Raw genomic sequence first — 20,240 nt, 5'->3', positions numbered from 1 at the left:
AGTTGAACTTGGTTTTGAGAATGTAGTGGTTGAGAGTGATGCCAAAACTTGCATTGAAACTCTTAAAGGCCCTACTTATGTTGTGCTTTGGAGAATCTCAAACATATATGCCAATACTCTTTTTTGGGCATCCTATGGCTAACAATTTGTTTTTAGGTCAGACTCAGCTTCTGTCCAGTGGCCAGTGGCCATTGGACGCGTTGGATACGCGACACGTGTCCTCTTGGACACGTGTCGCGTATCCAATGTGTCTAGTGGTACTGATCACTGGATATAAACCAGACCCTTTTAGGTCGAGTCCAGAGGACACGTGTCGCGTATCCAACGTGTCTAGTGGTACTGGCCACTGGATATAAACCAGACCCTTTTAGGTCGAGTCCAAGAGAATCAAACAAAGTAGCCCATGTTCTAGCTTCCTAGTGCCTTAGGAAAAATTTGTCTAGTTATTTTGTTCAAATTATGCTTCTAGCCCTTTTATGGATGTAATTAATTTAGAGCAACTCCATGTTGTATTTGCTGCTTAGTCTCTGTATATTTGTGTTTTGTCAATAAAATTTTCTATTCATCGACAAGAAAACAGAAAAAAAAAAAAAAAATCACTATAATTAACATATTATTACTTTTACATGAACATTCCTATTAATATCATTTTTATTATCCACCGAACCTAATTGGCAAGGTTCACTATTGAAAAAAATATGAAATTTACTATCTTATTATTCTTATTAGAGTTTGTGATGGTCATTCAATTATTATTGCTCTTTTAGACTTTTACTATCCTACCAAAACACGAATAAATTTCCCTTAATGTTGACAAGATCCCATATCAGGTCCCTCATCTCCTAACCTCATAGTGTTAATCATTGATCCATTGATGCCTTGACAGAGAAGGGGGGTCGGCTTTGTGGATGCCACGTGTAATGGAGTCAACCGTACATAGAGAAACGTGTAGTAGAGACTGGATAATACTAAGAAGATAAAAACCCTGGCGTCTAAGTGTCTTTCACGGTTCAAACTTATCCAAGCAAATGTTTGTGTGCCAAATGCCACCATCAACATGACAATGTGACATGGACACCACAAATTTTGATTCCTTTTTCGGATTGCGTGATGGTAGGATATTTCAATTTTTTCTCCTTAAAAACTTTTTTTTTTTTTTGGAACTTCTCCTTAAAAACCTTTAGATCTAAAGTGTCACCTACTTCAAAAAAAAAAAAAAAATCAAGTATATATTTATTTATTATGATGTTTATGTAATACAAATTTTATTTTTATTACACCAATATGTAAGTTTTTTATAATAACATATATGGTAATATAAAGCTTACAATTTAATATAACCAGTAATGAAATTGGGTTGGAAATTAAAAAAAAATTAATAAATCTATATTTATCAAATTAATATATATATATATATATATATATATAATTGATGGGTTTAATAATTAATAAATATAAATTTATTTTTTTAAAATAAATAATTGGTGACACATTTTTTTTTGGGAAGGCTCTGAGAGTCTATTTGGCATAAATTTTAGCTTTTAATTTTTATATACTATTTTTTAAAATTTTACTTTTCTTTTTTCCATATTTTCTATATTTTTAATTTTTTTCAAATTATAAATATATTTTAACAAATTTTTTTTTTAAGCAAAATGCTAAATAAATTATTCTCGAACAAATTGGAGCTGGTATTTCTTTTTGCCCATTTTGTTTGGATTATCAGAAATCAGAAAAGGGATCAGTGGATCACAAACTACTGCAAATGATGGCGTGGCAGCCATGCATGCCCATCCCTGTCAATACTATCAACTATAAAATAACACCTTAACCACCATAACCATCCTTAGATACCTACCTTACACACAGTCACGCGCAAATCCCAGATAGCAAAGGATAAAGAAAACCCAAAAATATACGAAGAATTATTAAGAAAATGGCGGTGAAGTCGTTTGTTTCCTCTGCTTGCTTCACTGGATCCTTACTTCCACCAGTTCATTGCCCCTTGAACCTCAATCAAAGGTTACTTTTATTTTACATTCCATTGTTGTTGGTCCCTGCTATTTGTTTGTCTCTCTCTCTCTCTCTCTCTGTTTCAATAATTTGATACGATTATATATCCATTACTTGTAGGTGTATATTGTCACCAAAAACAAATACAAAGAGACGTAGCATTTGCTACAACAAGCAAAATTTGATTTCCAACTTCAGGTACGTATATGAATATTATAGGCAATTACACAAGCCCATGTTTTTTCTTTTAGAACTTCTAAGTTTTGATGATTTCATTTCATGATGATCAAAATTAATTTGTCTTTGTTGGTCATGTGGAACTCAAAAGTCCAAAGGCTGCTCAGAGAGGAAATTTAGAGGCCACCGGAGTTCCAACTTCAGTGCCAGTCCGTGTGGCCCACGAGTTACTTCAAGCTGGACACCGGTATTTGGATGTCAGGTAGTGTTTTTTTCCAAGTGTTTTCATTTTCAGAAGCAAATTTGTCTTGGTTAAGGAATAGGATGCTCTTAATTTCAAAGTATACATAATGTCACGTCATTTAAAATTTTAAATAACACGACACCAGATACATTTTTAGATTTGAAATTGATCAATTTCAAATGGAAATGAGAGAGAGCCTTAATAGGACAAGAAAGGAACTTGGTGAATGTTAATTAATCTGTGCCTTGGTGGTTTTATTGTGTATGTAGGACTCCTGAAGAGTTCAGTGCAGGGCATGCCTCTGGGGCTATTAACGTCCCTTACATGTACAGAGTTGGATCAGGTTCTTTTATCGTTCATTGACTTTGCCAATTTATTTATGGACTTGAACAAATTTTCATGTCCTTCTTGTGTAATCGATTAAGTATGTTGTGTTACGAACCGATGAATTTAATCATTTAACCATTATTATATTTTTCTAACATTTACTTTCCTTTCTTTTACACCTATTGTGCATTTTCTTCTTCTTCCAAATGGTTCTTAGGTAATTTTGTTTGTCAATGTAGGGATGGTAAAGAACCCCAACTTTCAGGCAGAAGTATTATCACACTTTGGGAAATATGATGAAATTATTGTGGTTAGTTTCCCTTGTCCTAGAACTTCCTTTATTTGCCTAGCTACAAGTCCAAAATTAATAATTATCCATTGTTTTCATTAATTTGTTTATTGCAGCCCTTCTCATGTGCTTAAGAAATGTCCTTGCTTTACAGGGTTGCCAGCTTGGGAAAAGGTCGCTTATGGCTGCCACTGAACTATTAGCTGCAGTAAGCACATCAAGCTTGAATTGATTCTTAAGCAATTATTTATGGTTATTTGATTTTAAAATAAGGAAAATATTATGGTTGAGCATCATTGTTAACTAGCAAGTTGGTTATATCTTACCTAGTAATTTTAGAAGCTTTCGGCCAAAGGCATTTCTTGTAGATAAAAACTAAGTTGTTTGTGAATAACTTATTGAACTATTGGTTTGTTTAATATCTCCTTCTCTTTTAACATAAAGTGGCAAATATTTGTCTTATTATCTTCTAAAGTTGCAGAATGAATTCTTAAAAGAGTCTGTCAACTCGACCAGCTAATGGAGTATACAGAGCATGAAAAACAGTTTGTCATTTTGTAACTAGTTCTATTGTATATTATCTTCCATAAATAAAATATGTAAAAGTTTATTGGAACTGGCTGTTCAGTTTTGGTTGCTGACCATTTGAGGATTATCTTGAAAAATTTCCATATTGATTTCCTAATTATTAAACTGGTATCAATTTTGGGCTTAAAAGATTGGGGTTCTTGCATTTCTTTATTGTGAAGAAATCCCACTTGGGCAGTAGTTGTGATCTAGGAATCATACTATAAGGATATGAAAACTTGAGGACCTGTTGCGGGTAGTCTGTCTTGCACAACTCTGAAGGGAATTCCTAGATCACAACTACTGCCCAAGGCATTGATTTTGTATTGTTTCTTGTATTAGTAAATTGGTTTTGTGAATGAGGTCTTCAAGTGTCAAGGATTCAAGGTGAGCTTTGATGCAAGAATTTAGCAGATGCACCATTTATTGCTTTTGGCTTGTGCTAAGAGTCTCTCACATGAACAAGCATAAAATTTATATGTTAGTTTTGACCATATTGATAGTTCAAAATGATGCATTGTCTTTGAAAAATGCATCTGAATGGCTTTCATTCCACAAATCCTTGTGCTCAAAGAATTAAACAAAGCTGATAAGAACTTTACCCTATACTGCAGGGTTTTACTGGCATCACTGACATTGCTGGTGGATATGCTGCCTGGACACAGAATGGACTTCCAACAGAATTGTGAAGCTTGCTCATAGAATCCTCACCTACTGATATAATAAATCTTAGGAAGATTAATGGTGATGTACAATAAAATAATTACCAGTGTCATTTAAAAGGAGACCCTGGCAAAAACAATGTGTGTACAGTATTAAAAAAAAATTATAATGAAAAAGAAAGTCCATGTATGATCTATAGCAACACAAAATATGCCAAATGAATTTGATCCCTGCTTGCACTTTGATTAAACCGTTAGATCTTTCATTGAAGATGATCCTCAAGCCAAACCAATTTTTAATTTACATTTGCAGTTATGAACAACTAGCTCATTGCTTTATGCTTATAACTAGGTTATGACTACCAATCCTCAACCTCTTTTTCTTATGCTTTAAGGACACTTAAAAAGTGACATCGACGTATTCCAACAATTGTTTAGGTGACAAATGGACTCTCCATTTCGCTTGAAATTTTGAACTCTAAACGTTTCGGTTGAAATACCAAAAGCTGCTAGTTGAACTACAAAACCCTTTCAAGTAAATCTTTAAAGTTCATAGCTTTACAATTAGTTGTCCCTTGTCCGGTTGAGATAAATTTTGCTTTTCAATTTACCATGCTCTAGGATCAATAGCTTCTCTACTCGGCATATAAAAACTTCCAATTAAGAAAAGGAACTTGTAAAGTCGAAATGAAGAGTCGTTACGGGGATAAATGTCGCATTAATAAGAAGACTTTTTCCATAATGTCTTCCAGCGGAGGCATTACTAAACAAACTTGTTAAAGTGAGAGGTCGAGTTTTATAGAGAACTAATGGTAGACCCGCTCGATGCATGAAAAAAATTGATAATTTGTTTTTTTTTTTTTAAGTAAAAAAAAAATAGTAAATGAGATTTATAAGTGTTAGTTTCATACTCTTTTTAAAATGATGTGATTCCTTTTAAATAAAGTATAATACAATATATTAGATTTTCTAAATTTAGCTATTTATATTTTGTATTTGAAATATTTTAAATGTTGCAAGATTTTTTTCCCAAGAAAACTTAACACATTTTATATTCAATTATTATATATGACATGATATTTTGTAAATAATGTAATGTGTGGTTAGAATTTGTTTCTAGTGCTCCTTACAAAAATGGTTCAAATTGAACCAAACTGGACCAATTAGACCGAAATGGAGCACAATGTACCAAAATGAACTGAAATAGGCCAAATGGACAGAAATAGATTGAATTGGACCCAAAAGTGGATTAAATGGACCAAAGTAGATCAAAATGCTTTAGTGATATGGCTAAATAAAAACGTAGCAATAATAAATACTAAACTTCAACTTTTAGATATTATATAAATAGATGAACAAACTGGCATTACTAAACAAAATTGGCAATTTTAATATTGTGGTAAGTAGTTGCGATTTAGGCTACTTTGTCCCTAATCATTCTAAAAGTCAATTCTTTTCATTGACATGATTTGGTATGATGAGTGTGTAATAAAAATGGTGCCAATGATATATTTTTGTTATTCCAATTACAACTTATCACCTTAATAAGTTGTAAACAAAAATTAGTTTCTTTAATATTATTCTTCTCCCCCGTCCCGTTCTAAATACAATATATGCCTACGCTGTCATATATAAGTTTGTTTTGTTTTAGTTTTAACGATTGCAAATACTATATACAAGTTGGCCAAATGCAATATAAGGTTTGTAAATCCCAGTACTATAATAATAATAACTTAATAAAGCCTTTAGGCTATGACTATTTCTCTTTGACCCTTAAAGTTTGGTCTATAATTAGAATTTAGTCCCACAAATCGTTGCAATTCTTACATTTTAACTTGTGTTTGGTTAAAATGAATTGTTAAGGGTTTTATTTTTAGTAAAGAACCCTACAAATTTTATTTCAATTGAAATCTTAGGAAGTCAAGTATAACAATTGAATGTTTGTAAACAAATTTGGTAAAGTCAAATTGAAAGTTTGTGGACTAAATTATGGTAGAGACAATTTATGAGATAAATTGTAATTTTTCTTGAAAGTTACAAGAAGCTTAGCTGGGAATAGGGAAGGAAAAGACAGCTTTGCTACTTCTCATTACCACCCTAGTTATAAGTTTGAATACAAATTTTTTGTCTCACTTTTTTTTATTTCAAAGCACCAAGAATCTTCCACAATCTTCATGGAACAACATTTCAGCTTATTAAACCTTTTTTTTTTTAATTCCTTCTAAGAATCTTCTGCTGTTGTCCCAGTTGCAAACATCAGCTGGCTAGGCCTTGAAGTTGAAAGCTTCAAAGTACAAACTCAGCATACAACATCAACGTGTTGCAAAGAAATTCATCCTGCCACGTTCTCAGGTGTGTGACAGATATTATGCAACAAAAGCCACTTTCTCACTCTCACTCACAAAGCAAACATGCTGCGCACTTTGCCTACCTCCAAGTGACCTCTTCTTAACGTTTAGAATGAAGAAGATATTAAACCAAACAAGCTCAACCAACAAAGAATAAGAAGACAGATACAACAACAATGGCCATATCCAAAAACCTCTTCAACATGGTCCAAAAAAAGTTCCACAAATCATCTCACACAGATACCAATCTTTCCAATACAAGTTCTAGTGAAGAAGCCATTGTTAGAGAAGAAACAGCCAACTTTGAAGAAGATATTATAGCTTCACCAACACCTTCATCATCACAAAAGAAGGATTTAACCAAAGAAGATGTTAAAGCCATCAAAATTCAATCTTTTTTTCGAGGCTATCTTGTACTTTTTTCAACATTACATGTTTTTTATTTATTTATAATTTTTTTAATAGATGAATTGGCTTGTGAACTAACTGTGTTATTTGGGTTTTGATGATCTCAAATTTCAACAGGCAAGAAAGGCATTTCGAGCACCTAAGACCAAGGTAAAAAGGTTAGGAAAAAATAGAATGGGAATGCCCAAAAATTGCTTCAAAATGGTCCAATTAAAGTTTGGCAAATCATCTCAAACCAACACTAGTCCAAGTGGATCCATTGAAGGAATAAATGTTATAGAAGAAACCACCTATATTTCTGAAGAGCCCAATAGTTCAGCTTCATCAACACAATTATTCCAAAAGAAAGATTTAACCAAAGAAGACATTGCTGCAATCAAGATCCAATCATTTTCCAGGGGCCATCTTGTACTTAATCTATTCCATTATATTTCGTTCCAAAAATTTTTTTCTTGAAATTATTTTGAATATAAACTAATGGTGATATTTATTTGGATTTGTATGATTTTAAACTTAAACAGGCAAGAAAATCACTTAGAGCACGTGAGAACATTGTAAAGAGCTCAAAAAAGAAGGAAACCGGAATGTCACAAAAGTATTTCAGCAGAGTCCAAAGAAAGTTTCGTAAAAGATCACAAAGAGATATTACTTCTCCCCAAACCCATACTAGTCCAAACAATTCCACTGAAAAATCAAATGATCAGGAAGAAACTATCAAGTTTGAAGACCCCAATAGTGCAGCTTCATCTTCATCATCACCCCAAATGAAAGATTCAACCAAAGAAGATGTTGCAGCCATCAAGATCCAAGCAACTTTTCAAGGCCATCGTGTATGTTATCCAACTCATTGCATTTTTTAACATTTTATTTGGTGATAATGATTAGGACTGACAATGATTTTTGAACAGGTAAGACAAACATTTCGAGCACTTGAGAACATTGCAACAAGTTCCAAAAAGAAAGAAATGGGAAAACACCAAAATTGCTTCAACATAGTCCAAATAAGGTTGCACAAAAGATCTCATAAAGATAAAATTTCTCCTCATGCCAACACCAGTCCAAGTGGTTCTATGGAAGAAGCAATTGTTGAAAAAGAAGCAACTAATTTTGAAGATCTCAATGGTGCAACTTCATCAATACCATCATTCCAAAGGAACGATTTAACTAAAGAAGATATTGCAGCCATCAAGATCCAAGCAATTTTTCGACGTCATCGTGTATGTTGTTCAACCCCTGGTATATTTTTTAGACATTTTATTTCTTGATGATAACTTGCCACATAAAACAATGATTTTCTTTGAACAGGCAAGACAAATATTACAAGCAAGTGAGAGCATTGTAACGAGCTCAGAAAAGGAAAGAGTAAGAAAACCTCAAAATTACTTCAACATAGTGCAAAGAAGGTTTCGCAAAAGATCTCAAAGAGATGCAATTTCTTCCCATGTCAACACTAGTCCAACAAATTCCATTGAAAAAGCGATTGTTAAAACAGAATCCGTCACTTTTGAAGATCCTAGTGGTGCAGCTTCATCAGCACAACCATCCCAAAGGAAAGACTTAACCAAAGAAGATGTTGCAGCTATCAAGATCCAAGCAATTTTTCGAGGCCATCATGTATGTTATTCAATCCATTTCATTTTCTCTTTAGACATTTTGTTTATTGATAATAGCTTGGTGTTTATTATAAACCAAGGGTGTTGTTTGAATAGGCAAGGCAGAGATTTCAAGCACGTGAGAGCAATGTAACAAGCTCCAAAGAGAAGAGAATGGGAAAACCCGAAAAATTCTTAAAGATAGTTCAAAGAAGGTTACACAAAAGATCTCATAGAGATACCATTTCTCTCCGTACCAATACTGGTCAGAACAATTCCACTGAAGAAGCAATTGTTGAAAAAGCAACCACCAATTTTGAAGATCCTAGCAGCGTAGCCATTGTTAAAAAAGAATGCACTAACTCTGAATATACCAATGGTGCAACTTCATCAACACCAACATCCCAAGAAATCACCAATTTTGAAGATCACAGTGGTGTAGCTTCATTAGTACCATCATCCCAAAGGAAAGATTTTAACAAAGAAGATATTGCAGCCATCAAGATCCAAGCAAATTTTCGAGGCCATCGTGTACATTATCCAACCCATTGCATTTTCTTCTAGACATTTTATTTATTGATAATGATTTGGCATATAAACCAACAATGTTTTTTTTTTTTGAACAGGTAAGACAAATATTTGGAGCACGTGAGAGGGTTGTAACAAGCTCAAAAAAGAAGAGAATAGGAAAACCCCAAAATTGCTTCAACATAGTCCAAAGAAGGGTTCGCAAGAGATCTCATAGAGAGACAATTTCTCCCCATGCTACCACTAGTCCAAGCAATTTCACAGAAGAAGCAATTGTTAAGAAAGAGAGTTCTAACTTTGAAGATACCAGTGGTGCACCAATTGTTAAAAATGAAAGCACGAGTGCAGCTTCATCAGCACCACCATCCCAAGAAAGCACCAATTTTGAAAATTCTAGTGGTGCAACAATTGTTAAAAAAGAAAGCACCCATTTTGAAGATCCCAAAGATGTAGCTTCATCAACACCATTATCCCAAGAAATCACCAATTTTAAAGATCTCAATGGTGCAGTTTCGTCAGCACCATCATCCCAAAGGAAAGATTTAACCAAAGAAAATGTTGCAGCCGTCAAGATCCAAGCAATTTTTCGAGGCCATCGGGTACATTATCCAACCTCTACTTTTCCTTTAGACATTTTATTTATTAATAATGACTTGGCATGTAAACCAAAAATGATATTTGGCAGGCAAGACGAGGATTTTTGTCACTTAAGAGCTTGGTACCAAGCTCTAGAAAGAAGGAAAACTCGCGTAGAACAGCACAGACGTCCCAAAATTTGTTCAACATAGTTCGGAGAAAGTTTCGCAAAACACCACATAGGGATATCATTTTATCGCATACCAACACTTGTGCAAGAAGCTCCACCGACGAAGCTATTGTACCAGAAGAAACAATCAATTTTGAAAACGCCAATGGTGCAGCTTGCTCAATACAGTTATCCAAGAAGAAAGATTTAACCAAAGAAGATATTGCAGCCATCAAGATCCAAACATCTTTCAGGGGCCATCTTGTACTTCATCCAACCCGTAACAAAAACATTTGCTAATAACAGTAATGCATTGTTAATAAACGGTTTAGCATGAAAATTTGTAATGATCCGACTCTTAAGGGTTTTTGTTGATTTCAAAATTTTATAGGCACGACAGGCATTTCGAGCACTCAAGAGCCTGGTGAAGCTGCAAGCAGTGGTTCGTGGGGTATGTGTGAGGAAACAGGCACGTATAGCCCTGCATTGCATGCACGCACTTGCTCAATTGCAGGTTAGAGTTCGGGCACGGCAGCTCCTTAACAGTGATGAGGTGTTGTGATGGCTAATACATTGGAACACTGGACCCAAACCTTACTCATGATCATAACTATTATTGAGGCACCGAAGCTTTATTAGTTTAACGCATAGAATCCCTATATGTGCTTGATATTTTGTAAAGTCCACTGTCGCAAACGATGTTTTACACCTTGGGTCTCTTGTTATTTTTTTCCCAAGTATTCAATTAATAATAATTTCTACATAGCTTTTCATCTACTAGCTGGTCAGTGTTTATTTATTTTATTTTATTTTTTGCTTACAAGAGGGAGCGGTTAAAACAGAGCTTATCCTCCACTTAACTACAAGACTCTTGATTCAAACAGAGCTTATCCTCTACTAACCTACAAGACTCTTGACATTTCCCAGTAGAATGTTAGTTGAACAATGCAAACGATTAAAAATTGCTTGTGCCGTAAGTGGTTTTTAAATACGTTAAGATGTCACCATCTTGTAGTAACCATTCAACAGCAAGTTGAAATCATTTATAGGTATTTACAGTAAAAAAAAATCAAAAATTAGCTTGACAAAGGTGCTGCCACAAGGTTGATACAAACAGGTTGGCCAATTTTCCAACTTTTTTTTTCCCCCTGCGGACATGGCATAAAGCACCTTTTGCTCATCAACTTTTTGGTCCTTCAACAAATTATTCTTGTCAGTTTAGTCCTTGTTTGACTATAAAATTGCTAAGATTAATTCATCATGTTAAAAACTTGAATTGACAATTGATTCTTAAATATGGTTTATTAATTTATTCAAAAATAATTCGCACGATCCCACCCATTATTTTTTGAGGATCAAAATGGATTGATCCTAAAAGTCAAGGACCAAATAATGCATTTTGCCTGCAAACATTCAAAGGCATGTACAACAGAACAGCTGGGTGAATGAAGAGGGAGAAGATCGAAGAAGAACAAAAGGGAATACAAGGAACAATAAACTGCTAATTTACGGGACAAAAAACAAGGTTGAATTCTCGGTCAAAATACTATACATTGCAAATTGTACATATGATTGAAAAAGACCGATACAGTAAGATCATGTGTAGCGCATTAAAGATCTTTACTCATCTTGCTCTTTCAATGATGGCCCTTTCTGAATGCTGAAAAAAGGCCACCAGATGATTTATCCTCGCATCCTTCATTCCGAACCTGCTTCAACACATCATACTTAGAATGGTTTCATAAGACCAGTTTTTGTTTTTATTTTGTTGTTGTTGGTATCATCAATTTTAAAGACATATAACGCTTTATGTTACCTCATCAGCTATCTGCTGAAGGATTTCTATGATTTCAGAGAAGTTAGGTCTTTGAGCTGCGTCTTGCTGCCAGCACTTCTCAAGCAGTTCAGCAAGTCTAGGGTAAGTGTTTTTCGGGATTGTAGGCCGTATACCCTGATAGCCATGTCAGTTAAAGAGACTTATCACCTACATAACAAAATTGTTTATGGTATACCTCATGTTGGAAATGTAAACAACAAATACCTTTTGCACCACACCGACTGCTGCTTGTAATGGGGTTAAGAGGGAATACGGGAGCTGGCAATACAACATAAATATGGTTATAGTGAGAGCATTTATGCCATCATAAGTTAATGTAAAGAATCGAGAAAGGAAGTCATTATTATAAAAAGTTCCTTTGGTTAATAAAAAAAGGGGCGTCCTTTTTCATTCAAAAGGCAAGGAAGACTTACTTCTCCAGTTAGAAGCTCCCAAAGTACTATTCCAAAACTGAAAACATCTGCCTTGTGATCATATGCTTTATGTTCAATAACCTTCACTCACTCATAAATATCACTGTAAGAAAATGCTAGGAAATGCACTTATGAATAATGTAAGCTACAGATAGAACTAGATTATCAAAGACAGAATGATCTCATCATAGGGGTTAAGCAAAAATGATATGGCTGTGAACATATTCTAGCACATGGAAACTATTGTTGGTTGCAATTGCAATATAATTTCAGTAGGTTGAGAAATAAGCAAAAAAGAACCCTTTCCAAAAAAACAAAAAGCAGCAGAGTATCCAGATTTATGTTGCATTTTGTGGTAATGTCAAGAATAAGAAGAAGAAAGTAAGTTGATGCCTGAATCTGAAAAGATCCATACCTCAGGAGCCATCCAACGGTATGTTCCAGTTTCAGCTGTCATCACTCCAGATTGAGTCTGCACTCTGGCAACCCCAAAATCAGCAACCTTAACGATCTGTTCAGAAAGGTCTAGGATTTTAGGACAAATAAACCGAGCATATTGCTACAATTTATCATTCTACGATTTGAAAGAAAACCCAGGAATACAGATGGCATTTACTAGAATGACAAAATATCACAAAGGATAAAGGGAGAGGTGGGGGGGCAATAATGGAGTATCACAACCAAATAAGATATGCTTCAAAAGTAGATTCTATAAACACAAAAGAATAAAAAATGTTAATTGACAGACAAAATCAACCATGTGCAGATTTATAAAATACTCTTACTTCGTTTTCATCCATCAGAAGATTGGCAGTCTTGAGGTCCCTGTGGATTATATTGTTTTGGTGCAAATAATTCATTCCCTTGGAAACATCAATTGCTACTTTGAGCAGAGATGGAAGCTTAAATACACCCCTATGTTTATGCAGAAAGTCGTATACACTCCCTCTAGACATGAATTCTGATAAAACACAAACATTAAGAATAAAAAATTGAAATCAGTAAGCCAAGTCATCTTACAAATATTAATAAGAAATACTTGATACATTTTATAGAAGAAGAGGAGGTTTTGTGTGTCAATTTCATCAAGAGAAAGAGAGCGCCTATTAACACTGTCAATCATGAGCTCTAGAAGATAAAAAATGAGAGCCTTGATTATACATTCATAGATCTTAAAGATTCTCGTGGATTTACCAGTCACAATGCATAGGTTTGGAGGCTGTGTACATGCACCTATGAATTGCACGACATTCTTGTGACGGACTTTCCTGCAAACTAAGATAAGTCATTACAAGAAAAGGAGGAAACTTCCAAAAGAAAGATGCAAGCAGAGACCAGAAACTACCTCAAAAATAGAAAGACAAGTCAAATACCATCCACTGAGATGGAACCACACTGATAGAATATAGCAAGATCCAAAGGTGAGGCCCCAATGTGGCATTTAAATATCAGACCATCTCATTTGGAAATGGCATTTTTGTTTTCTCCACATTATAAGACTAAAAAGGGTAATCTCCATAAGGGAAAGTGCAATTCTTTCAGTATCAAAGTGTTGGTCACGCGCGCACGCGCGCACACACACACACACACATACAGGTCTTAAAGGATGCATTGACAACAGCATAAAGCTTAGAGGTCAGTATTTGAAAAGGGCATGAGGTGCCACTAAAAATTATGAGAAGGTATTCAAACCAACCTCATTATATAAACTTCCTGGGAAAACTCTCTCAGCATCTCTGCATTGACATGCTCAGGTTTGAGGATTTTGATAGCCACTTCCTGACTAAAATATGTGCCTTTATACCTGAAGAATTGTTTAAAGAGAGGGAAAAAAACAATCAGCTGAAACCTATATAAAATCAAAAATAGTTTTCAGAAAGACAACTTACAGATCTCCAAATGACCCGGATCCAACTTTGTTTCCCATTTTCAATTGCCTGGCATCAATTTCCCAGACATCAGTTCCATCAGTCGGTATTTCTACGCAATTAGACAACTTTTCAAGCGTTCTCTCGTTATGCCCACCTATAGCATAACCCGAATGCTCTTTGGACCAATATTGCTCCTGCAGAGTATTGTGTGAAGGGTTAGCACATGAACTAAATTATGTAGAATGGTTCCACACATTGACTGGTATCTATTCCAAAATGGGAAACTAAAAAAAGTAGTGAAGATGGGAATTACCTTAGACTTTAAAATTTCTTTTTTCAATGCACTTTTAAGCTCCTCGGTTTCCTAAATGTTACACATTGCAATATATCAAGCATTATAGTGATGGAGCAAGATAAAAAGAAAGTTAATTTGTCCATCATCTTTCAAAGCGTTAAAAATGTATTCCAACCTGGATGTCTTAGAAATAGAACGAATCAAATTCAATCAAAAGAAGAAGTATCTTTGTCAATGTAATACATTACATAAGTCCAAAAAATTGGAAACAAAGGAATAAGATATGTAATATGAAAAACATTTCAACAATCATGTACAAGAGAACAAGCAGAAGATGATTTTGATTCCCAATGAAATTATGTAAAATACTAACCAAATCCACTCCCCCCCCCCCAAAAAAAAAAAAATCTTAGAAAGAAAATCCCTCAAGGTCAGCAGATCTGAAGCCATCTATTAGTACCACTGTGATCTTATATTCCAATTCTTTGAATAGTGCCTTTTCCAAGTTCCCCTAAAAGTATTATGTTAAACTTACATGTCTTTTTGTTTGGCACCAAATAAGAAAATTATAAAGTTTGAGTAAGAAAGCAAAATGCTTGATGCAGCAATAAATAAAGTACAACTATATAAGAAACATATGGAAATTTTTTGAAAGTCATGAAATCCTAAGAAATGCAAGAATCAATTATAAATATATACAAATATTAGCAAGAAAAAAAGAAAAAAAAAGAAAGAAAAGAAGAAAAGTATGATGGATAAAGATTGAATAATGGGAACAAATGAAGAAGCTATTGAGATCAACTTAAAAGGGAATTTTACAGATTTTTGTGCACCCTTATCTAAGCCCTAATTAAATCTATCTTTCACAGCAATTATCAGCCCAAAAATAGTTTTCAGAGTCCAATTATCTTGACCCTAAAGCCAAAAAGAAAATCTAAAGATAATGATTCAACAAATACTTAGATTTCTTACATTTGTCAACTAAAATAATAAAGTAAAGAAAAAAAAAAAAAAAAAAAACCTCATTAGATGCCATGTAAAAAGCTTTAGTTAACAGATGAAGTTCCAAAGATTAGCAATTACATGTTACTCAGCAAAACAGAGGAACAAGCTATGTAGACATGAGATTTCCACAAGCAAAAATTTCAACAATGAAAGGGAGAAATTATCATTAAAGTAAATCAAGATATCAATATTTCTGATATATGGTACTAATCATGTTTACCAGATCACCAAGACACATGTAAATCAGATTAGTTATGCTCACAAATACAAGATCATACCTCACAAGGCCAACCATCAACAACAAAGACATCCAGAGAGAATCCATCCCCGGTAGAAAAAGCATGAGCTTCTATAATGTTCAGTCCAATCTCAGAGAGTAATGATGTTAACTGGCATAGTAATCAACATTATCGATAAATTGGTGGAGAGAGAGAATTCCATGCAATCATTTCATCTAGCAATAATATCAAAACGCGTGATGGTAAATTCCATGCACATGGATTAAGTACCTGGTTTAGGGTTTTGGGCTTGTCAGTTGTTGAAAATGTGATCTCATGCGTAGGCCTACGAGGTTAACAACTGTGGATTAAAACTGTGTAGAAATGAACACAAAGGCACAAACTAAAATTAATTGATTCGTAAAAAGTGGTATGTAGCATCAAACTGTTTAGCTAGAATAGATTGCCTTATGAATACAAGAAGTACTCCAAAAGAAGTGAAATAAAAATAAATCCAACAAAATAGTAGAAAATTCTAACAGCCAATTTTTATGATGGAGAACAATATATTACAAATAACAACTGGCCACAAGAGAGAGCGTTACCACCTTTGCATTCATAACATAGTAAAAGAGACACCAGTAAGCTACAAAAAGTTGTACTTTGATGCTTCTCAACAAAGGAATTCACAAAGAAAATTCTTTTCATGATCGGTGATCCTATGGAATTTTGAGTATATCTCGTTGCCACTGATTCTCTTTCTCTCTCTTACATGCACACGCGCACACACACACACACATGCATTAGCAGAAGTCATGTTTCATGTACATGTAAGATTTTGAGCTTAATTGAATAGATCACAATGTTATTTTGTTTAAGAAGTTAAGAAATAATAATAGTAATAATTTAACTAACTAAATTCCTTAACAACGTGATGAAAGAGGGGGGAGAAGGGGGATGTGGAAGCAACTTTGCATCATCTACACTGTATTACTAACTGCTCTACATAGTATCAAAATCATCCATTTCTTACCGAGACAAGTATGGTGTCACATTCATGGCACTGTCCGCATCCTCAACATTATCTTTATTGCCTTGAATGGCAGGTGCTTCAAGGTTGGGAGATGAACCAAAGGTAGGTGGCGGATGGCTCCTGGGGGATTTACACACCCACACACGCGCACGCACACGCGCACATAGTGAGAGAGATATGAAAACATAATTTAATAAACATCACAAATTAGATAACAAGTACTTAAAGATGAGGAAGAACAACCCAAAAATAAATCATGTATGCATTATTGAGCGGAGAACAAGACTGGGGAACACGATTATACAGCTAAAAATATGTAATGAGTCATACGTCAGTCTGTTTCCATTATGAAAAGAACTTTGAGCATCTTCTTTCAATGAAGAATCCAAATTAACAGAATCAACAAGATTGCCATTTGCAATAGGGTGAACCTGCATCAAAGTAAAGATTCATAAAATAGCAATCGGGCATATATCATCTGCTCCAAACCAATCAAGTTTTTAAGGATAGACCACCTATGAATCATGAATGTCATGTTTCCAGTCACATTCCGGTTTATTCATTAAAAAAAATAAAGCCGAAAAAAGACAGTCTAGTAAATGCAAACATGTTTACCTGAACTAGGCGAACATCAAATGCGGGTCGATTAGCAGGATCTTCTGCCAATTGCAGTAATCTCTTATGAGTCAGCACATCCTCTGCCCTCTCCACATTCACATCCAACGCATATCTACACCCGCAACAATCAGATATACCTCGAACACGTTAGACACAGAGACACAATACATTTGCAACCTTTTCAATTTACAAACTAAAACACATAAAACTAAGCAACGTAAATTCACATGTCCAAACACCAACAATTACTGTAGTAACCAAAAAGGTTTCACTGAATTTTATATATATATCAAATGAAAAAAAAAAAAAAAAAATTAATTAAAAAAAACACTGTTTGGCTATCTGATTTCCTATTCTTTTTCTCTCTTTCTCCAATTAATGATAAACAAACAAACAGACACACGAAATCCATAGCTAAATAAATGAATGGCTAGAATCTTAATTCACAGTTACATAACGAATCAATTAGCGAAACAAAAACAAAAACAAAAGTCAAAAAAACAAAAAGCTAGGGCAAGAGAGGAAGAGACCGAGAAGGAAAACGATTGAAGTGAAGCCATAGCTGATCATCGAAGCCGAGAAGATTAGCCTCCTCGCAATTCAAATCCTGGATTCGACTAAGCACCTCGTTGTACACCTCCAACTTCTGCTTCTGCTGCCAAGACTGTCGTTGCGGTGACTGCACAGGTCGACTACCACAGCTCTCGTTGTCTTCCTCCATCGCCATTAGAGAGAGAATTCACAGAATTGAGAGAATAGTATTGGATAAAGCATAATTATTGTCAGTAGAATTTAGATTAGAGTAGGTGAGTCACTAGCTAATATAGCTATAGTGTGTACTATAGACTATAGAAAAGAAGAAGACAAAATGAATAATGAAGGATCAGACTCTCTCTCACTAAACTAGCGCTGCTGCTGCTTTTTTTTTTTTTCAGAGAGATTCTTTTGAGCTTGATCGATTTCTCACAGCTTGCCACGTCATCACCGGGGTCCAACTGGATGGTGACTCATCAAAGAATATTACTGCTTTCTCATTGGATAAACAGCCAAAACCCAAGACACCCGCCTGTTGTTTTTCTTTGTCTTTCCAAATTTTCCCAAGGACTGTTTCAGCTTGTAATTTTAGGGGAATTACGGATTACCCACATACGTGGTTTTGTCCGAATTTAATTTACTTATCCGTAGTTTTATTTTTGACACTTTACCCACCTGTGCTTCACTCCATTATTCCTTCGTAACCCACCTCTCTTTTAGACGTTATTCTAACACATTTTTTTATCAAAAACAAAACCCAAAACAAATCAAACACTCCTCTCTCCCAAAACACACTCCCATCCATGCGTGCTCACCAAATTAAGATCCTAGATGCTACAAGGCAGAGAGTTTCAGATAATAGACTAAGAACCATCTGGGGCCATCACAACCACCATCGGAACTTATATATTTGTCTATTTCATATAAATTTCATTTAGTTTTGTACTTATATTATTGAGGAGGAGGACAATGTGTTTGAGGTTTAGTCTGAGATGTGCCATGACCGAGTAGGACATCCACCATCGACGGTGCCACCACTGAAGGTGGTTGTCGTTTCTCTTTTTGTTTCTCTTACTGTTTTCTTTTTCTATTTTCTGCTATATTTTTCTCCTTCTTTGTTTATTTGATTTAGGGATTGGGTATCTTTTGGTTGTTGGGGTTTGAAAAATGGGATTTGAGGCATGGTTACTAATGGATCCGTGGGTTTGGATGTGTGTGGGTGTGTTGATGTTTGTATTTTGACTTGGGTTTTGGGGTTGTATTTTGATAGATTTATGGTTTGTACTTTGATGGTGTGTGTGTGTGTGTGTGTTAGTGTTGGTGTCTATGTAAAATCAGGTTGTATGGGGATTGATTGCTAGGTTCTTATGCAGATTCTAGTGATGGGTTTGAAACTTAACTTGTTTGAATATTGGTTGTTGGTTCGAGGTCGGGTTTATTAATTTTGTTGTTTTTTTTTTTTTTTTAAATATTTTTTTCTGGGTTTTTGATTGCGTTGTACTCCAAAGTAAGACTGGGTTTTTATTTTTGATATGGTGAGAGAGAGGAGTGTTTGATCTGTTTTGAGTTTTGTTTTTGATAAAAAAATGTTTTAGAGTAACGTCTAAAATGGAGGTGGGTTACGGAGTAGTAACGAAGTGAAGTACAGATGGGTAAAGTGTCAAAAATGAAACTATGAGTGGGTAAGTTAAATTTGAGGTAAACCACAAGTGGGTAATCTATCATTCCCCCGTAATTTTATTACTAAGTGTCCGTTTGGCATGATTAATTTTGCCAACTACACTATTTAGCTTATTTTTGCTACTATTCATAGGCCCATTACATTTTTTTGTACTATTTATAAGTTCCACTATACTATTTCAGCTAACTTTTACCTTTATCTATAATATTTTCAGTAAATTTTTTTTCAATTTCAGCAAAATAAGTGGATCCCAAACAGACCCTAAATTTAAGAAATTATATCGGGATTTTTATAAAGGTCATGTTAAAGGATGTTTTTAGGGCAATTGTTAATAGACCATAATAAGAAAATTTTGACATCACTTTCATGATAAATATAAAAAGCTGTCAACAACATTTATTATTTTATCATTCTCCCAATAAAATATTTCTAAAAATAACTCCTAAAATAATCTCTTTTTATAAATATCATCCTTGAATTTTTATGTGAACTTTTGGAAATGACAGTATCCACAACAAGGGACATTATTGGAAGTGGCTACAAAGTCAGTGATGATAATAATGATACTGATAATAGTGTGAAAAGTAATGCAGTAATAAGGATGACAATAAATGAGAAAAATAACGGGAGATTTATGAAACAAAAATGTCGAATAATGATGTATCAAAAAAAAAAAAGAAGAAGCTATTCAATAATGACATATTTATCCATGAAATTGACTCTTTCACACTTATATATAAAGTGGTGTGTGTCCCAATCTTTGTGGCTAGACAATGATAATAGTGATGGTGTGAAAAGAAATACAAGATGGTATGAAATAATGTAATATATATCA

At 34.3% G+C, this 20,240-nt stretch overlaps 3 protein-coding genes across 4 annotated transcripts; 2 read left to right on the top strand and 1 right to left on the bottom strand.

Annotated features, from left to right (window-relative positions):
* Positions 1-1,724: 1,724 nt before the first annotated feature.
* LOC115993841 (thiosulfate sulfurtransferase 16, chloroplastic) lies at positions 1,725-4,474 on the top strand. Its single transcript, XM_031117815.1, has 7 exons — positions 1,725-2,022; positions 2,134-2,211; positions 2,342-2,452; positions 2,704-2,777; positions 3,001-3,071; positions 3,205-3,258; positions 4,232-4,474. The coding sequence occupies exons 1-7, from the start codon at positions 1,937-1,939 to the stop codon at positions 4,304-4,306; spliced, it is 549 nt and encodes a 182-aa protein (XP_030973675.1). The 5' UTR covers positions 1,725-1,936; the 3' UTR covers positions 4,307-4,474.
* A 2,329-nt stretch (positions 4,475-6,803) lies between these two features.
* Positions 6,804-10,579, top strand: LOC115950478 (abnormal spindle-like microcephaly-associated protein homolog). Its single transcript, XM_031067671.1, has 9 exons — positions 6,804-7,040; positions 7,153-7,443; positions 7,557-7,865; positions 7,944-8,252; positions 8,341-8,649; positions 8,745-9,158; positions 9,254-9,754; positions 9,841-10,164; positions 10,292-10,579. Exons 1-9 carry the CDS (start codon positions 6,804-6,806, stop codon positions 10,460-10,462), a joined length of 2,865 nt encoding a protein of 954 aa, XP_030923531.1. The 3' UTR covers positions 10,463-10,579.
* Positions 10,580-11,223: 644 nt separating this feature from the next.
* LOC115994821 (serine/threonine-protein kinase STY17-like) lies at positions 11,224-18,111 on the bottom strand. 2 transcript variants are annotated; one of them, XM_031119098.1, is made up of 16 exons: positions 17,721-18,111; positions 17,188-17,302; positions 16,903-17,003; positions 16,573-16,692; positions 15,831-15,885; positions 15,600-15,710; positions 14,335-14,385; positions 14,040-14,215; positions 13,847-13,954; positions 13,345-13,418; positions 12,936-13,111; positions 12,566-12,661; positions 12,151-12,231; positions 11,942-11,995; positions 11,717-11,851; positions 11,224-11,609 (listed from the first exon to the last, which is right to left on the bottom strand). In XM_031119098.1, exons 1-16 carry the CDS (start codon positions 17,915-17,917, stop codon positions 11,538-11,540), a joined length of 1,722 nt encoding a protein of 573 aa, XP_030974958.1. In that variant the 5' UTR covers positions 17,918-18,111; the 3' UTR covers positions 11,224-11,537. The 2 variants fall into 2 exon arrangements, with proteins under 2 accessions (XP_030974958.1, XP_030974959.1); XM_031119099.1 differs by lacking the exons at positions 11,224-11,609; positions 11,717-11,851; positions 11,942-11,995 and having other exon boundaries at positions 12,162-12,253; positions 17,721-18,093.
* Between the last annotated feature and the right edge of the window lie 2,129 nt (positions 18,112-20,240).

This window comes from Quercus lobata, chromosome 6 (genome assembly GCF_001633185.2).
Source record: "Quercus lobata isolate SW786 chromosome 6, ValleyOak3.0 Primary Assembly, whole genome shotgun sequence".
NCBI lineage: Eukaryota > Viridiplantae > Streptophyta > Magnoliopsida > Fagales > Fagaceae > Quercus > Quercus lobata.
This window is presented reverse-complemented; position numbering and strand designations above follow the sequence as displayed.

What these genes read in the sequence shown, in the direction of transcription:
- LOC115993841 (XM_031117815.1), top strand. Translation starts at nt 1,937, where the DNA reads ATGGCGGTGAAGTCGTTTGTTTCCTCTGCTTGCTTCACTGGATCCTTA. An exon ending in CCCTTGAACCTCAATCAAAG is followed by an intron (nt 2,023 to 2,133) that starts GTTACTTTTATT and finishes CATTACTTGTAG; the next exon opens with GTGTATATTGTCACCAAAAA. An exon ending in CATGTACAGAGTTGGATCAG is followed by an intron (nt 2,778 to 3,000) that starts GTTCTTTTATCG and finishes TTGTCAATGTAG; the next exon opens with GGATGGTAAAGAACCCCAAC.
- LOC115950478 (XM_031067671.1), top strand. Translation starts at nt 6,804, where the DNA reads ATGGCCATATCCAAAAACCTCTTCAACATGGTCCAAAAAAAGTTCCAC. An exon ending in CAATTTTTCGAGGCCATCGG is followed by an intron (nt 9,755 to 9,840) that starts GTACATTATCCA and finishes GATATTTGGCAG; the next exon opens with GCAAGACGAGGATTTTTGTC. An exon ending in CATCTTTCAGGGGCCATCTT is followed by an intron (nt 10,165 to 10,291) that starts GTACTTCATCCA and finishes AAAATTTTATAG; the next exon opens with GCACGACAGGCATTTCGAGC.
- LOC115994821 (XM_031119098.1), bottom strand. Translation starts at nt 17,917, where the DNA reads ATGGCGATGGAGGAAGACAACGAGAGCTGTGGTAGTCGACCTGTGCAG. An exon ending in TTGATGGTTGGCCTTGTGAG is followed by an intron (nt 14,386 to 15,599) that starts GTATGATCTTGT and finishes TGTAACATTTAG; the next exon opens with GAAACCGAGGAGCTTAAAAG. An exon ending in ACCGTTGGATGGCTCCTGAG is followed by an intron (nt 12,232 to 12,565) that starts GTATGGATCTTT and finishes GAGTGAGTGAAG; the next exon opens with GTTATTGAACATAAAGCATA.